General features: G+C 36.1%; 1 protein-coding gene across 1 annotated transcript in view; it reads left to right on the top strand.

Moving 5' to 3' along the window:
• LOC120773375 overlaps nucleotides 1–18577 on the top strand; it is a 48967-nt gene that overhangs the window by 9703 nt on the left and 20687 nt on the right. Inside the window, exons 3-4 of the mRNA XM_040102204.1 lie at nucleotides 4525–4718; nucleotides 7971–8067. Coding sequence (XP_039958138.1) covers nucleotides 4578–4718; nucleotides 7971–8067 — 238 coding nt within the window. The 5' untranslated portion in view covers nucleotides 4525–4577. The remainder of the gene's footprint in view (nucleotides 1–4524; nucleotides 4719–7970; nucleotides 8068–18577) is intronic.

Below are 18577 nucleotides of genomic sequence, written 5' to 3'. Positions count from 1 at the left end.
CAATTCTTTATTTACTGTATATTTTATTATTATTTGCTTTACATATTACAGCACCAAAGAAAAATTGTGCCTTTCGGCGGCTAAGTAAATAGAAATAACTGTAAACCACGAAAATTAAATGTGCAAACGAACGAAAAGTAAAATTATAAAGGATGTATCAATTGTATACACTTCGTGCTTTATATTCGCTTTGTATTTGTATTTCCAACAAATTAAAAGTCCTAGAAGCTGCTTCCAAATGTAATTTTATGAGAAGTCGAAATACAGCCCACTCAACTACTGCAAATGCTTTAAATTTTGCGGATTCGTTCGTTAAAAACTTCAAGCAGCGGCCACCAAAGAACAAAGCAAACAAGGAAAGAAGTAAATCAGTCAGGGAAAATGCAGTAAATACATAAGTACAATGCAGTAAACAGTGTCTGAAGTGTAGAAAAGGAGATTTGAGTGGTACTTTTGAAATATTCCCGAAAAGATATATGTGTCGAGTTGAAAGTAAATAAGAAAAAAAATTAAAAACAATGAGGGGGTATATGCTGGGACATTCAGTTTTGTTCGACTACATATACCACATAATTATAAGAACCTCGCAGGGAATTTAGTATGACACTGCATTTTGAGAGGGTATATATTCCATTTCAAAAGTCTTTGGATACAATTTTTGGAAAAGTTGTATTCATGTACTTGTGAATCGATCTTTTTTTGCATATATGTACATATAATACCATATATCAAATATACATACTGCTATTAGAAAAAATAGTAAGACTTTATTCATGACTATAAAATTCTTAATTTATTCTTCAAAATCTATTTTGTTTTCAAAGAAGTCAGCCTTGGCCTTAATTCGCTGCGCCAACATTTATTCCAATCCTCCAACGAATTGTTAAAGCCAATTTTCGGAGTAGCCTTCAATGCGAGTAGCGATCTTAATGTCGTCAATTGACGCAAAAGGGTTTCCCCAGAGCGGTCGTTTGAGTTTGCTGAATAGCCAAAAGCCACACGGAGCTAAATGAAGCGAATACGATGGTTTAAAATTAGGGGAAAAACTCACGAAGAATCAATGCAGTATGCGACGGTACATTAGCGTGGTGCAAAAACCAAGAGTTGTCCGGCCATAATTCCGGCCTATTTTTACGAATAGCTTCGCGCAAACGACGCATAACGATCAAGTAATTTCCTTGTTGACAGTTTGGCAGGTCGGAAGGAATTCGGAGTACACCACACCACCATAATCGAAAAAAGCTGTTAACATAATCTTGATTTTTGACCTTTGATGACGTGTTTATTTGGCTTCATCTTACCTTTGTACGATATTCAACTGGTTGATCGTATGTTTCCGGGACGCAAGCATAGATCCAAGACTCATCGCCAGTAATAATACGTTTCATGACATCCTGGTATGTAGTCGGAAAGCATTGTTTCATAGACGTTAACGTGACGCTGTTTTTCGAAAAAATTTAGCCATTTTGGAACCAATCGTGCTTTCAATTTTGTTAGTCCCAAATGATCATTCAAAATCATTTTCACTGATCCTTCCGATATTTCAACGATGCCAGTAAGATCTCTGACTGCTAATGGTCGATTCTAAAGCATCAATTACTTTATTTTATTGACGTGTTAATTACCAGTTGATGCTGATGGCTGTCCTGGACGTGATTTCTCGTCAACACGTATTCGACTAATCTGTACCAACCAAAAATACTAGCTTGGGACAAATAATTAACACCGAAGATCTTTTCCAATATTCTAAACGTTTCGCCACCAGAAATTTTATTCCGAACACAAAAGTTAATGGAACTTCTTTGTTGAATAATTTTACTCATCACAGAAATTGCCGTATACCCATTTTGAACTTCGGAGAGACAAGCGTATACTAAACTCTACTGATTGTTTTTATGTGAAGTTTAGCACAGATGTCACTGATAGTCATACCAACCCAGAAAAAAAATATTTCGACAAATAGGAGTATTCTTCGAGATAGGAGTATTTACTGGGGTGAAACAATATGAGGTTTCCAACCGAACTCAATACTATTTCATGGCCTATTATGATTTAGCCTAAAGAAATTGGGGGTCGCAGTCCTGAATCGCCATAAATATGAAGCTCGCGAGGGTGTTCAATGCAGGGTGTTCAAGTTTTCGGAACTCGAAGCTAATCATATGGCATTAATACAATCGAAAGCATATAGATCTGAGAGTGAGTCACAAATAAATTTTGTCGAACATTAAAGAACTACATACCCAGAAGTTAACTTTAACCTTAAATAACTTTTAAAGGAGTGAGTATGTCGAAAAATTGTTAAGACTTTTTTGTAGAGCATTCAATTCTGTACAAGAATATGACCTTTTTATTCCTACAAACGAAAAAGTTGCAAAGAAAAAAAAAATATTCGTAAAAAGTGGCAAAATCCCATGTTATTTAAATGGGAAATGTATCGTGTTTGGGGCAAGGTTTATTATGAAAATTAAGGGCATTTTATGGTCTGATATTTTTTTTAGATGGAAAACTAAAAGTGTAGGGGGCGTCTCGTCAAAAATAATCAATTTGGTAAATAACGGACACCCTAATGTACATGCCACAAACGAACCGATCGTCAATCCTGGCTTGTCCAACGTTTTCGCCGGCTCACAGCGCTTGGATCACGACCATTTACGCCTGACGATGACGTAAAAGATCCACTTTTCCATACTTTAACCATCCGCTTCAGAAATATCAAACAAGATGAAATGTATTCTCATATTTGCCTAATTTTGTGTCAGTGAAGTGGATCTTTATACGGTAATTTCATATGTATTAACTTCTAGTTTTTAATGCGGTAGCTCAAGCATTGTCGACCTTTTCTTTGAAAGGACTATTCAAAATTTTACAATAAAAACTTTCGCTTGCCAACTTACAAGCATTCCGGCAGGGTAACTTTTCATCGCTATGTGCAAGCATGTAAACAAGTCGGTGGCACATATGCGTTTGACAATCGGGTAGTGAAATACACGAAAAAAAACTCAGCGGAAATTATATTCATTTTTCCGACCAAAGGTGAACGCAGGGATCAAAGCCTTAGCACGAGCCGCACGCAATTTCAACCCAAACCGCTGTGGCACGTGATGTGGCAACACATACAATGGCAACGACACACACACATGTGCATATATGGAACACATATTACATTTGCCATGTACTTGCAGTCATATGTTCGAACGTACGCACATACAATCGCACGCTTCTATGCGTGTGAGTGTGCTGAAAGGAAACTGCTAACAAGGAGAAACGTACGTAATGTGATCGGCAACGGAGACATCAGCGGTTGTGCCGGTGACAAGCGCAACGAAGTTCAAGCCATACACATATGACTTTCAAGCGATTCAAGGATATGCTACTGTTTACACGAAAAAACAGACATACATGCACATATGTATGTATGTACATTGAAAGCAGGTGTATATAATGTACATATATACATGTACTGCGCCTCACTGCGTCTCATATTTATCTTCCACTTGGACACGTGCGCATTAACGGTATATATGTATATTGAATTTCATGTAATTTACGATTTCCCGCATTATCCTGCAACTGTTACTTGGCTTGCAAGTAATTAAAACAAATTACCAGTATATCTACCTGCCATTAAGGTAGTAATTAAAAGTCGTCGCTGTGATTTGTGCAGCAATGCGACTCATTGACTTTATTGCTATTGTTGGCTTTAACATCAGCACAAGCTGGATGAGCGACCACTACTCGCTCATTGTCAGCTGTGTGTTTTTCTTTAATGGTGATTTTCATTTCATTTGTCTTCATTTGTCAAAGTGCAAAAAAAGCCACTTAAAAATGGAATTCACAAGTTTCTGGGTAATCTGAACATTTCCGTTCACTTTTAATTAAAAATCGTACACAAAGCGAAGTGCAAGAAAATTGTGAATATTTTTATTCTAAAGCTTGTACATATGTACGATAACTAGTCCACCAGTTTTTGAGATATCAATCTTAAAATTTGCGTGCGGCTTTTTCTCCCCAAGAAGCTGTTTATATGTCGGAATCGCCCATATCGAACCACTTTAGCACACGGCTGCCAGACGAACTGATGGATCAAAATCAAGTCTTTGTATGGAAAAAAATTGTATTTGGGCAGATATCTTCACGAATTGTCTGAAGCAGCGCGGCAATCCACGAATAAATGATTCATATGAGACCACTATACCATATAGCCGCCATACAAACTGATCGATCAAAATCAAGCACTTGTATTAAACATTTTTTATATGAAAAGGTATTTTCACGAAATTTGGCATGAAAGATTACCGGAGACAAAAGTGCAATCACCGAATAAACTCAAATTCCTGTCGAAATCTAGATAACGATTTTTAAACCGTTAAGGGTATTATAACGCTTTGCGCACAAACTGAAAGTATTCCCTTGATTTATTTTTATTTACTGTTAGTTGATATTAAAAAAAAAAATTCTTTATACCCAAGTTACTTGAAGATTGATTCTATATCATTGTATTTATTTTTTAATTTCTGCTTCAAGGTCCCAAAATCGTAGTACGACCGGAAGAGGTGATCATTGTGGGCCTAGTGTTGATGCTTTGGGTTGGCGCCATCGTGCTGTTCTTTAACCGCTGGGGTAAAATACGCATGCTGGAACCCTATCAACCGAAATTCCAGCAACAGCATCGGTCTTCCTGTCCGCTAGTCGATATTGATGCAATACCAACACATGGGGTAAGTAATATGAGGTTGGAAACAATTTTGAAATTTAATAAATATTTATTTTGTGCGTAGTTTGCATTAGGGGGTGTTGTAACCCGATTTGGAAGTCCTCTTAAATGTCATTAATTCATATATATATAAATTTTTTTCAACGATAGCCAAGTTTACTTAACAGACTCAGACATGCAATTCATAACATTCATTCAGAAAAGTTCATTTGGAGAGAAAATATGCATTATTTATGCCAAAAAAATTTAAAAGACATTATATCCGAAACAAATTTTTAGAAATATTTCTGCAAACCCATAATATTCACAATCTAAGCCAAATCTCTAGCAAATCAAACGCTACAGTGCTTCTTATTTCAAAGAACCTAAGAGAATAATCTTTGCATTAAATACTTGTATAAGCGGAGTCCATAGGCTTAATTCATATATTTCTTTACTTATATTTCGTTTCGGTTATATTTCACATATATACATATTTCTTTACTTGGTCTACCACCATAAACAACATCGAAAACTTGTAAACTTTCGTTAATTCTATCTGAAAATTTTTTTTTGACAATTTTTATAAAGAATCTAAACCATCCTACACTGAATATTTTTTTTCCTTTCTTAACCAAGTATAATCTCAAATGGCGCTCATGATACATTCACAGGTACTTGGTAATTTAATCATTTCTTCCTTCATCACTCCGTCCTTCAAAACAATCAATTTACGATAGGTGAAGTTTTGTTTAGATTTCGGTATATCTTCGAGTGGCAGGGTGCTATTCTCTTCCCCAGATCGCTCCTCATTTTCGCACTCCTCCACCAAAACACCTTGCTTATGTTGCTCATATTGCACCACCAATAACCACTTGGCATCCTCTGACATCGCACCTTCGGGATAAATCAGGTTTATTATGGTATTGCAAGGTTTCTTCGCCACCTCTATCTCCATACGTGTCGCTACATTCAGTGGCATCGCCATATCATCTGTGAAATATGCTCTGAATTTTTCAAACTCTTTTGGATCGATTTTGTCAAGACGTGTAGCCTCCATATAGTTTTCAACCTCCTTGCAATATGACTTTCCGGCACGACGTTCAGCGCAAACGATTTCGTCATCTTCAAGTTCTTCTCTTCCTACTCCCGTGTTATATACCATTAGACCTTCGTCAAGTTTAAAGATGCTCTGCAGTTTCTCCATAATGTCTTTAGAAGGATCAGCAATGGGCGCAGGTCTATCGCTAGTTTGAAGAACTATCAGGAATATTTTTAGTATTTTAAGCAATGAACGTAGTTTGGAAGTCATCTTGAATTTGCGAACGTGTAGTTGAATGTTCCGAGTTTTAAATGCGCTGCTGTCAGTTATGAGTTTTTAGCTCTACGTTACACTGTCACCTCAGTGTCAGCGACTGACATTTTGTGTCGATTTGCAGCCCCTTATATAGCAGTGTGCACAGACATTCACTTTTGGGAAAACCCAGTCCGTGCTATTGATAATTTCATTACGAAATGACCTCAAGAATTAATTAACGTATTTTCGCACCTGCAAGTGCTTTAAAATGCAGAACCAGCCTGGCAAAATTTTTTTACTTAAGGTTTTTTATTTGGGTAAGGAAATTCCCACGAAATGATTATGAAAAGATTTGGAACGTTTTGGTTATGGGTTTTTTGCGAAATAGTCGGGAAACTGGATTTATCTTGGTGGGCTTTGCTAAGCCAAACTAAAATTAGCTAATGTCAGCAATGAAGGACAAAATACTTTTTGCGTTCATTGTTTTATTTGATTATAATCATTTGATTAAATTAAAGTTTTGGAAGTATCCGAAAACACGGTGTTATTATAAAAACACGTGTGGCGTGTGGTGAAAATACCGTAGGACTTATTTGCTTCAACGAAAAATAGTAGGTTTTTACTCTTAAGATTTGTTCAGACCCGCAGAACTTTTAAATTATTGTTTTATTATTTTGCGTATGTCCTCTTCTTCCCAAGAAGCTGCTCATTTATCGAAACGGCTGATATCGGACCACTCTAGTACATATATATGTGTATGCCGATTTCGGAACACTATAGCATATATCTGTCATACAAACTAAACAAGCGGAATCAAGTTCTTGTAAAGAAGTTATTGATTTTTATTGTTTTACTCTCGCAACAATGTTGCTAAGGAGAGTATTATAGTTTTGTTCACATAACGGTTGTTTGTAAGTACTAAAACTAAAAGTGCCAGATATAGGGTTATATATACCAAAGTGATCAGGGTGACGAGTAGAGTTGAAATCCGGATGTCTGTCTGTCCGTCCGTCCGTCCGTCTGTCCGTCCGTCCGTCCGTGCAAGCTGTAACTTGAGTAAAAATTGAGATGTCGTGATGAAACTTGGTATGCGTATTCCTTGGCTCCATAAGAAGGTTAAGTTCGAAGATGGACAAAATCGGCCCACTGCCACGCCCACAAAATGGCGGAAACCGAAAACCTATAAAGTGTCATAACTAAGCAATAAATATAGATATTAAAGTGAAGTTTGGCACAAAGGATCGCATTAGGGAGGGGCATATTTGGACGTAATTTTTTTGGAAAAGTGGGCGTGGCCCCGCCCCCTACTAAGTTTTTGTACATATCTCGGAAACTACTATAGCTATGTCAACCAAACTCTACAGAGTCGTTTCCTTCAGGCATTTCCATATACAGTTCAAAAATGGAAGAAATCGGATAATAACCACGCCCACCTCCCATACAAAGGTTATGTTCAAAATCACTAAAAGTGCGATAACCGACTAACAAAAACGTCAGAAACACTAAATTTTACGGAAGAAGTGGCAGAAGGAAGCTGCACCCAGGCTTTTAAAAATTGAAAATGGGCGTGGCGACGCCCACTTATGGACCAAGAACCATATCTCAGGAGCTACTAGACCGATTTCAATGAAATTCGGTGTATAATATTTTCTTAACACCCTGATGACATGTACGAAATATGGGTGAAATCGGTTCACAACCACGCCTTCTTCCAATATAACGCTATTTTGAATTCCATCTGATGCCTTCTCTGTATAGTATATACATTAGGAACCAATGATGATAGCGGAATAAAACTTTACACAAATACGGTATTTGAAAAATATGTAAATGACGGATAATGAAATCTCGATTATCACTTTTTTTTTTAATATTACTATTTAAGAGAAAATATATACATATTCATCTATACAAGTAAATAATTGTAATTACTGCATCTACTCGGCTATTTATTAACAAGTTTTCCTCTGCCTTTTCCAGCGCGCATCTGTATCTCGTATGTCAATGGGTTTAGTTAATAACATAAATATGCCGACCTGTCAATTCGCTGCTTATAATCCGACGATATATGCGAAAGGTAAGCACAGCTTTTATTATATTTATTTAAAACTTTTCGGTGAACTATTATTCATAAAAAAATCGCTATAATCACTTGAATAGTTAAAGTTTTGGATGTTTGGGTTAAATGGACGAACAATCATTTAACTGTTTCTAAATGAACTCGCTTACTTGATATACTTAATTATTTTCTTAGTAATTTCTAAATATATAAGGGACACCTTTGGCCTAAACAAAGATGCTTTTTAAAAATTATCTTAAAGAAAACAATTGCACGAATATTTTTTTAAATTTTCTGCATACCACTACAAATAACGAATAAATACAAAAATTGTAAGACTTTTTGATTTTCGCGGGGAAATCCACTCGTCCAAATATTTTTTTCTAGGTTGCTATAAATTTTAGTGACATCTGTGCTAAACATCAAAATTATTATCAGTGTTTAGCTTACACTTGTATTTCTGAAGTACATAAAGTTCAACCCGCGATTTTTATGTTGAGTGAAATTATTCAAAAAAGTTCCATTAAATTTTGTGATTGGTATAAAATTTCTGGTGCCGAAACGTTCAAAATGTTGGAAAAGGCTTTCGACGATAATTGTTTGTCGCGAGCAGGTGTTTTTGATTGGTACATATTATTCAAAGGAAATTTTACTTGACTATCAATCGGTGATCGGTGAACACCATTTGAAAAGATAATTTGGGTATATAAAAAGTGAAAGCCCGATTGGTTTCAAAATCAGTCAATTCTTTCGAAAAACAGCGTCACGTTAACGTGAAACAACGCTTTCTGACTACCAGGATGCCATGAAACGCGGGGTTTCATCCAGCGATGAACCTTGGATCTATACTTACGACCCGAGCCACGTCAAAGCGGGTCAAAAATTAAGATTATATTAACACAGTTTTCTTCGATTATCGGGGTGTGGACTTCTGGATATTCAGGAAACTTAAATGACCGCTGCAGGGAAACCGTTTTGAGTAAATTGAAGACATTAAACATGAATCCGTACGCGCATTGAAGACTATTCCGGAAATTTACAGCTGTTTGGAGCATTGGAAAAAACGTTGGCTTAAGTGTATCGGGGCCAAGGGAGATTACTTTGACGGGGAGATTTCGAAGAATAAATTAATAATTCTAAAATTATGAACAAAGTCTTACTATTTTCGTTTTTTATTCTTAGTTAGATATAGATTACGCAAGTTACTAAAAACGCACCCACAAAAGATAATTAATTTTTAAGGTTTATTACTGTTACAATGAGCTATGATTAATAAAAAAAATCTGTAAATTAACAAAAGGATGGACTTTGCAAAACAAGTCGAAATAATTTTGTTTTATATTGCATAAGTATTGAAATTATTAATTAAGTCCTATATAAAGTATAATGTTTGACTAAAGCGACCACAAAATAAATATCTAGAGATATCCGCTCCAAATGCACCAAAATAAAAGTTCGTACTCAACACAACGGTACCACACAATATAGATTTATGACTATCACTCGCAAAATGCGCTTAATCCCACTACATAGAACCATCCATTTAAACAGAATCTCAATAACAGACACTGCAGAGCATTCCAATGTATAAAGTATGCAAGAGCTTAGCTAAACGCTGACCGTTACTTACACATAGCACATGAATTGAACTTAAGGACCTACTACGTCCTCGTACTCCTGCATATGAGGCATATACCAAACCATCAATACGGAGAGCAACAACGAAAGTCGCCAGTCGAACAGTAAAACTGCAACTTTCAACGAGGAAATCATGATCCTCTTACTTATATGAAGCTGCTTACATAGCCATATGCCGTGTAGGCACACATGCAAAAATTGCCTTGAAAACATTGATTCGTTTATATAAGGGTGCGGCGAATACGTGGGGTGTAAATTTACACTGCGGTCACCCAAATACAACTACTTCGAAAACAATTTCATGTTGCTAATTTCGTTACTGCTGGCAGGCCATTGTGAACAGTGTGGCCACTTTTAACATATTACTTCTCAACCGCATTAAATTTTCCACACCATACGTAACGGTTGTGAGAATACCTTAACGCTTCATCGCGTCTAATACCAGGTTCCGCAAGAGGTTATATTGGATATATCATGAAATCTCGCACAGCACTGCGGGAGAATTGTCGAGAATTGGAAAATGAGCAGATCATGTTGATAAAATGTTTAAGAATGTAGGATACGGAAGATCCAAAGAGTTAGTTCTAAAATTACAACAAAATAAGATAATCGTTAACTACATTTGAACCTATGTGGTTCTTTTACAAATAATGATCTCAATAAAAGAGAAAGAGAAGCTTAGCTTGGTATCGCTTCGACTGTTTCGATTTGTTATTTAAAAATGGAGTCCAGTGATGATTTGAACAAGCTAAATTTTATAACGAATATTGAACATTCAACTGTACTTTCCACAGTCTGAGCATCACATATAATGTATAGTACATTTCAGCAATAGTTTTTGGGATAGGATTCTATAAAAAATGGAACAATGAAATGGTTAAAGTCAAACCAAAGTGTTGTGGCATTGTGTTAATTACCAGAATAATGACAGAACTAAGTTACAAGCACACACGACTGGGGTTTTCCCAGCCGAAGCGAAATTCCTTAAGTAGCTGGGAATTCCCTTTCTTCTTTGAAAACCGTGCGTAGGTAAAAAAATATTGCATATGCATTACTGCGCGTCCAGCTATAAAATGAGCTGCAAATCGACTCCAGACGTCAGTCGTTAGCGCTAAGTTGACAGTAAAACACACACAGCTAAAAACTCATCACTAAGAACTACAAACAGCAGCGGATCTTAAACTAGGAAACATTAATTTACCTCTTCGAAAATTCAAGATGACTTCGACGCTAAACTCATTACTTAAAATACTAACGATATCCTTGACAGTCCTACAAACTAGCGCCAGACCTGCGCCCATTGCTGATCCTTCTAAAGACATTATGCACAAACTGCAGAGCATATTTAAACTCGACGAAGGTCTTATGGTATATAACACGGGAGTGGCAAGAGAAGAATTTGAGGATGACGAAATTGTTTGCGCCGAACGTCGGGCCGGAAAGTCATATTGCAAGGAGGTTGAAAACTATATGGAGGCTACACGTCTTGACAAAATCGACCCAAAAGAGTTTGAAAAATTCAGAGCATATTTCACAGATGATATGGCGATGCCACTGAATATAGCAACACGTATGGAGATCGAGGTGGCGAAGAAACCTTGCAATACCATAACAAACCTGATTTATCCCGAAGGTGCGATGTCAGAGGATGCCAAGTGGTTATTGGTGGTGCAATATGAGCAACATAAGCAAGGTGTTCTAGTAGAGGAATGTGAAAATGAGGAGCGACCTGGTGAAGAGAATAGTACCCTGCCGCTGGAAGATATACCGAAATGTAAACAAAACTTCACCTATCGTAAATTAGTTGTCTTGATGGACGGAGTGATGAAGGAAGAAATGGTTAAATTACCAAGTACCTGTGAATGTATCATGAGCTCCATTTGAGATTGTGCTTATATTTTAGTTATAAGACTAAAATAATAATATTTAATTTAGGTTAGCGCAGGATTTTCGAGAGCTTGATGTAAAATTTTTAAGTTGTGTTGTAATTTGTATCTTAAATCGTATACAATATACCAAAAAAATTAGATAGTGTACTGGAAATCACGTTTTTTTTGTCCTTTGTTATTTATGGTAACAGATGTAATCACATAAAAATAAGTGAAATGGGCGGAAGTTTACAGAGCGATCCGAAAACGTCTATTTTTTGAATAAATTTAATTATAAAGATAAAATTATCTATAGGATGCCAAAATTTGTCTGCTTCGGTTTTATAGTTTTTTGCCAAATAAGGTCAAATGGATCTGGATAACCATATGACATAGATGACAATAACTAGAATTACATTCGCGTAGCTAGATCGCTCCAAACTTACTCTTCAGTAGAGTTTAAGAAAACAAAAAAAGATAAAGTTCCGAATATTATACATCTTTTGTTGGTTGCCTTTCACAAATATATTTTTGCCCTCTGCACTATGTAGCTTGGTGTGAGCTTTCATTTAAATACAATTTGACGGGATTTCTCCACACAGGAATCAAAGATTTATTAAACGAACAAGAACTATATGTACAATCTTACCTTGAAAGTAGTTCGTAAGAGAATTATGAGATATTTTTAAAATAAAATTTTCAATAGTAGAGACTGAGTTCTCTCAAGGCAAATACTAGCACTTACTAGGGGCCGAACTACTTATAAATGGTATCGAAGCGAAGACCGCCGTAAAACTTACAGTGAAGGGCTCTTAACAACGGAAAATAGTTTTAGTGCCTATATTTTTCCTGATAGTTATAGAAGCTGTTGGTGGAGTATCGGCAATTGCAGATGATTTAATGACCTTCGGAAAACTAAAGATTATTTTCCAGATTCGACAATATGTTATAGTATTAATCACGGCAATAGCAAAGACCTAAAGGACGACGAAAGTATTTACTCTGAAAGTAGAAACCGGAAAAAAATCTGCTGAAAATTGTATGGAGGATAAAATCTATCCAAAAACAAAACTTTAAATAGAAAGATTTTAAAAACTAGATTCTTAAATATTAAGAAATTGTGTTAAAAATAGTTTACTGTGGAAATATGCGAAATTGTTGCACGGTTTTACATACATATATTCATATAAATAAAGAGAATTATAGAAATAAGTTAGTTAATTTAATATTTTACATTTTTTCTCTCTTGCCAAATTAATGCTTCCAAGGAATAAGATAAATATATACTCCTAGTCCTGGCAACCAGAGGACTCGATCGATAAAACTTTTTGCCAAAAAGATTGAAACTATCTCTTTAACTTAGTAGTAGTTGTAAGATTTGAAGAGCCAACACATTAACATTATTTATGAAGCATCTCTGGCACAAAGAGGTGCGTGTTAAATATACTGTCCCTTGTTCTGGACTTCGCTCAACAGGTACAATAGCACACACCATGTATTGAATTCAACATCAATTTTTGAAGGCGTTGTTCACAGTAAAACTACCTGTCGTAATTTACTTGCTGAGGTGAGTGGAAATTTCAGCTCAGTAATATTGAAATTTTCAAAGTGAGACGTCGCTAAAAATGGCACAATAACTAATAAATACTGTGACTAGTTAAGAAAATACATTAGAGTACTATGCTAACGAAAACACGTCTTTGAGAACCAGAGTAAATTGCTGTTGAAGAGGAAATACGCTGACAAAAGGTCACTTGGCAAGAGATATATGGCAAAATGTTACCCAAATATTCGTTTAAGGTACAGTACATAGCTTGTGACCGACGAAAGGATTTATCACAAGGGATAAAATGCATAATCTAAGAGATTTTTAAATTAATCAAAAAAAAAAAATAATATTGAACAAAAATATGAAAAAGTAAGAATTTAACTCCTCACGTACGGACTTTCTTTTATATTTTCAGCAGTGTAATCAGACATTTGGACTATCAAACGAAAGCTACTAAAAATCACTTCGATAAATTCACATTTCTGGGTTATTTTTGAGCATTACGACCGCCTTTTTGCGCCGAGAGGCACTGCGTCATTTTTCTTTTGGCATACAAATGTAAAGCTTATTGTGCAATTTGTGAGGTTCTTTTGAAAGCGTCAGTTGCAAATTCATTCGAAACATATGGTAAATGCATGTGATATGTGGCGAATGGGCAGGCAAATGAATGACGGAATTGCATGTTGCATGCAAATGTGCACATAAAAATTTGATTCATTTTACAAATGTTGAAATGCAAGAGAGCTTACATGTGCTATGCTATGTAGTACATATATACTATACTGATACAATGGATTGTACAAGAAGGTGTACGTTATGTGTATGAGAAAATGTGTAAGAGGGAAGTGCCTTGAAATTTCAAAACTGGGAGTTTCTTAAGCTTTCATAATATTTCACTGAAGTGATGGTAATTTGCACGCTAACTTATTCTTACGAGTACTAACTAATTTTCTTGCACATACCTATTGTGAATCACTTTTACAAAGATGTGGAGTGGTTGTGTAGAAATAATAACGAGTTTTGTACATTTAATTATTGTAAAGTAAAATTATGGCATTGAGCGGAAATTACTTCATAACCATTGTAGAGCTCAAGAATTCTATAGATAATGGATTCATGAGATCTATAGGTATGATTGAAAATTCTGAAAAACAAAATATCATGGAAAGTCTGGCCTATGTTTTCGGTAATGATATACAAATAAATACAGCAAGATTATACTTTTATTTCTTGCTTGAAAATAACCTATAAAAAATGTACTTAATCGGCATCAGAGTACTTCACTAGTATATAGCTGGCAAGATTTCATGATAAACAATGCCAAATCGTATCTCTCTACTTTATTACCAGTAAACATATGGTACATATATGGCAGTGTGGGCAAAACAACACCGAACATAAGAATTTTGTATAATATTTCATTCACTTGATGGTTTTTTACAGGAACTTTAAATCCCGAACAATTTCGGAATCAGCCGGAATTACCAGCAAATTATGTTTCTTATAACATGATGGCTAAAAGTCGACTGTGCAGCGCATATTCTTGGGTTACTATCTACTAGTGTGATTAAATCTATTGGCAAACAGTATTTATTTCAGAAAACTAACAGCTGAGAAACTACAACAAAAACATGGCGAATAAAGGCAAATATATTTCAAAACTACCCGCCGTGGTATCATTGAGGCAATTTACAGGTGCTGTGTTTTAGGCGTGTAGTTTTTAAAACTTTTTGGGAGTTGGTTTTTTGGCAGCTGTTACTTGACTTATACTGAATTTGGTGTACATTTTCATAATACACAGACTAACGCCGAAAAAACGTTTAACGCATCGCGAACAGCACCTAAAATTCGTACAATAAATCGCCCAGCAAAATCGGTAATTCGAACAATCACATATCGATTTCGTACCACACATACTCTAATGGATAATGCGTCACCTCACAGAATATAATAGCATACTCAGTATAGGGCTCACCGAAGACACTATCGGCATCAGAGTACTATTGCTGTGGATTAGAGCATCGAAGAAGATCATCTTCCATCGCTCGCAATAATTTGAGCTGTTGTGGTTTTCGGGTTCATAAAATTCAACTCATCCAAGAATTGAAGCTGAACGACTCTCAAGCGCGTTGCACATTCCTGGGATGGACCCAAAACGACTTGGCCACCGATCACGATTTTCGCAAGAAAATTTTGTTTAGCAATGAAGCTCACTTTTGGTTGAATGGATACGTTACTAAACAAAATTGTCGCATTTACAATGATGATAATCCACAAGCCATTATTGAGACGCCTTTATATTATTAAAAAGTCAAAGTTTGGTGTGCTCAATGGTCTCAGGAAATCATTGATCTACATTCATTCATAAATGTTGCCGGCCATAACGTTGAAGCCAATGGGGAACGCTATAGAGCCATGATTAATGACTTTTTCGTGACTGTATTGAAGGATTTTGATGTGGACGAGCTTTGATTTCAAGAAGAAAGCCAACAAAACAATCAATTTATTGAAGAAAAAACTTTTGGTCGTCCAAAATCGTGCGTTTTAACATCGCTGGACTATCTTTTGCGGGGTTATGCGAAATCGCTTGTCTATGCAGTTAAGCCCGAGGCAATTAACGTTTTGGAAGAGAATATTCGAATGACATACTATCCCAATTAGTGTAAAAAGTGGTCGAAAATTGGGTTTCTCAATCAACCCAGTTTTGAATGTATTTGACGCAGTACCCGCCGGAGGAAGCAGAGGAAGTGTAAGACGTTGCAAAGAACCGGTGCTGAGTACCTTTGGAATTTCCAATTGGCACCAAGCAGCGAAAAAGAAAAACGAATGGTGTTGTAAACTCGCTGTAAAGAAAAATAAGAAAACGTCTGTCGCCAGAAAATAATATTTTCTTTTAAAATTGAATGATCTGCAGTGGAAATGAGTTCACAACCTTGAAAACTGGATTGGATGTTTATACAAACCGACGCTGCTATTAATATTATGTTTATAAATATTACATTGTCGTTTTTTACAACTTTCATTTCTTTTGCATTCTTTTCAATTTTGAAAAAACAAAAAAAAAACCAAAAAAGAATTAACGAAGCAATAAAAATGTTTATAGAAACCGTTTAAAAATGTGTCATTATTTCTGAAGGTAGTACAAGGCATTTGTTTGCAGACAGTAACTGTCTCCACTCATAATAATTCGCAGTCGTAATTCCAAGAATTCATAACAAAAGCATTTTTTTCTCAATTCAAGAATGGCTAAGGTTCATGCACCTGTTAAATTTGATTGCATCATGATCAACAGCTAAGGTCGCTTGCTACAGCAAAATACATGCAAATGCAGAGTGAGAAAGGTAAGCCGCCGTAAACGCTATAATGGCGGTACCTGCTCAGGCAAGCTAAACGCGTGAAAACGCGAAATCCGTAGGCTTGCCTGTACGGGCTGGTATAAAAAGAAAAATTTTCACACAACTCATTCAGTTGTGGGAAAAACCCAGCATTCAGCGACACCTGACAATTAACTGAGCGGTGGAAATTCCCAAGTTTCCACAGATTTTTGCAATAAACTCAACTAATTCTGGTCAAAAAACATTCAACTAACGTGGGGAAAACCAAGTGTACCGGTCCTTGGAGTAAACCATACACTTATAAGCGTAATTAAAGAGTCAACGAAGCAAAAACACAATAATGATGAATCCACGCTTGCGATTAGAGATCACGCTCGTGGGCGTTTTATTGATAATTAAATACACTGGCAGTCGTCCAGTAACGGATATCGAAACGGAAATCGTGTTGGACGATCTCTTTGAGATGGGAACTGGTTTTTATGTATTCAACACAACGAAAGGCGAATCAAACGATGATGCGATCAATTGCCCCGAACGACTGAAAGGACAAACATTCTGTACCGAGGTGACAAATTATTTGGAAGCAACGCAATTGAATAAATTTAGTAGAGAGGAATTTGAAAAGTTCAAACCATATTTCAAAGATGATTTCGTACAACCAATAAATGTGACGAATCGCATGAACGATGACAGTGATGATAGCTACTATTGTGAGAGCAAAACGCGATTGGTTTACCCGAAGGTAGCCGAAACTGTGGAATCGAAATGGCTGATGGTTGTGCAACACGAACAATACAAGCAAGGCGTTCTGGTGGAGCAATGCGAAAATGAGGATGCGCCATGCAAATTTGACGAGCTCTTGCCGCTCGGCGTGAAATCGCGATGTAAGCAACATTTCGTTTATAGAAGTTTGGTGGTGCTGGTGGATGGCGTCATGCAGGAGAGCATGGTGCGGTTGCCCAACGCATGCAAATGTGCGCTGCGCGATTTGAGGAAGAGTTGAAGGTGGCGGAATTAGCTTATTTATTAATTATTGTTCATTAAATAATTCTGAGAATTATTTGTACAGTCATGTGGTAGAGGAGAATTCATAGAATGCTTTGTTAATTTATTAAATAAGTATGAAATAAACTATAAATACAATTAATATGTAGCAGTAACATTATTATTTGTTTATGTTTATGTTTACAATATGGTTGTTTAGGGATATTTTGACAAAATGTGGTTTGTGTAAGTAAGGGCAATGGTACTCTCTACTCAAAACCATAAATTAGCTCGGCTAATTGTTTGACATATTGTTTAAAGGGCAAGCATTATAGTCAATTTTAAACCTAAATTATTTTGGTAAACTCCTCATAGATCGTTGCTTTCTTTAAATTGCATAACCCTATATTATTACAGCATAAATTACTTTGAATTTAAATTTATTTCAATTAAAGTAATCCTATAGAATTGAACTTACAGGCCTAATTACATTGTGACAAAAAGTAATGGGAAATTGTAATTTGAACTCCCTGGTAAATGATATCTCAAAAACATGTATTTTGCTAAGTTGGTCAGTCCTAAAACACAAGCTTACGAGTGGTACAAATTTACAAAGACGATCGAGACATCGTTGCCTCATTTTGAACGACCTTCGACCTCTTCTGAACGGATAAAAGTATTAAAAACGTGAAGAATATGGTCCTTGAAAATCGTCAAACAAGTGTTAGAGAGATGGCAATGCCACCTCGCGACTCCGTTCAAATAATTTTGGTGGGTATTTTGGGTATGAAACGCGTTCTTGCTCGACTCGTCCTGATAAAGCAGAATTTTTGTTCAAAAATAGTACCCTAAAACATGCTTGATATTGCAATCCTCCGATCCCACATTCATGGAGAGCAAGAGCCGAAACCAAAAAAATCCACGTCAAAGCCGTTTTTTCTATCATGAATTCGTTCCGAATGGACAGACAGTCAATAAAGAGTTCTATTTGGCTGTACCGAGTCATTTGCGTGAGAATATCTGTCGAAAACGGCCGGAATCGAAGAAGAGCAATTCATGGATTTTACACGATGATAATCCACCATCGCTTTGCGGTACTTTTGTGACTGAATTTCACGCCAAAAGCGCAATAAAAACCATTGGTCAACCACCGG

Source organism: Bactrocera tryoni, chromosome 4 (genome assembly GCF_016617805.1).
Source record: "Bactrocera tryoni isolate S06 chromosome 4, CSIRO_BtryS06_freeze2, whole genome shotgun sequence".
NCBI classification, from domain to species: Eukaryota; Metazoa; Arthropoda; class Insecta; order Diptera; family Tephritidae; genus Bactrocera; species Bactrocera tryoni.
This window is presented reverse-complemented; position numbering and strand designations above follow the sequence as displayed.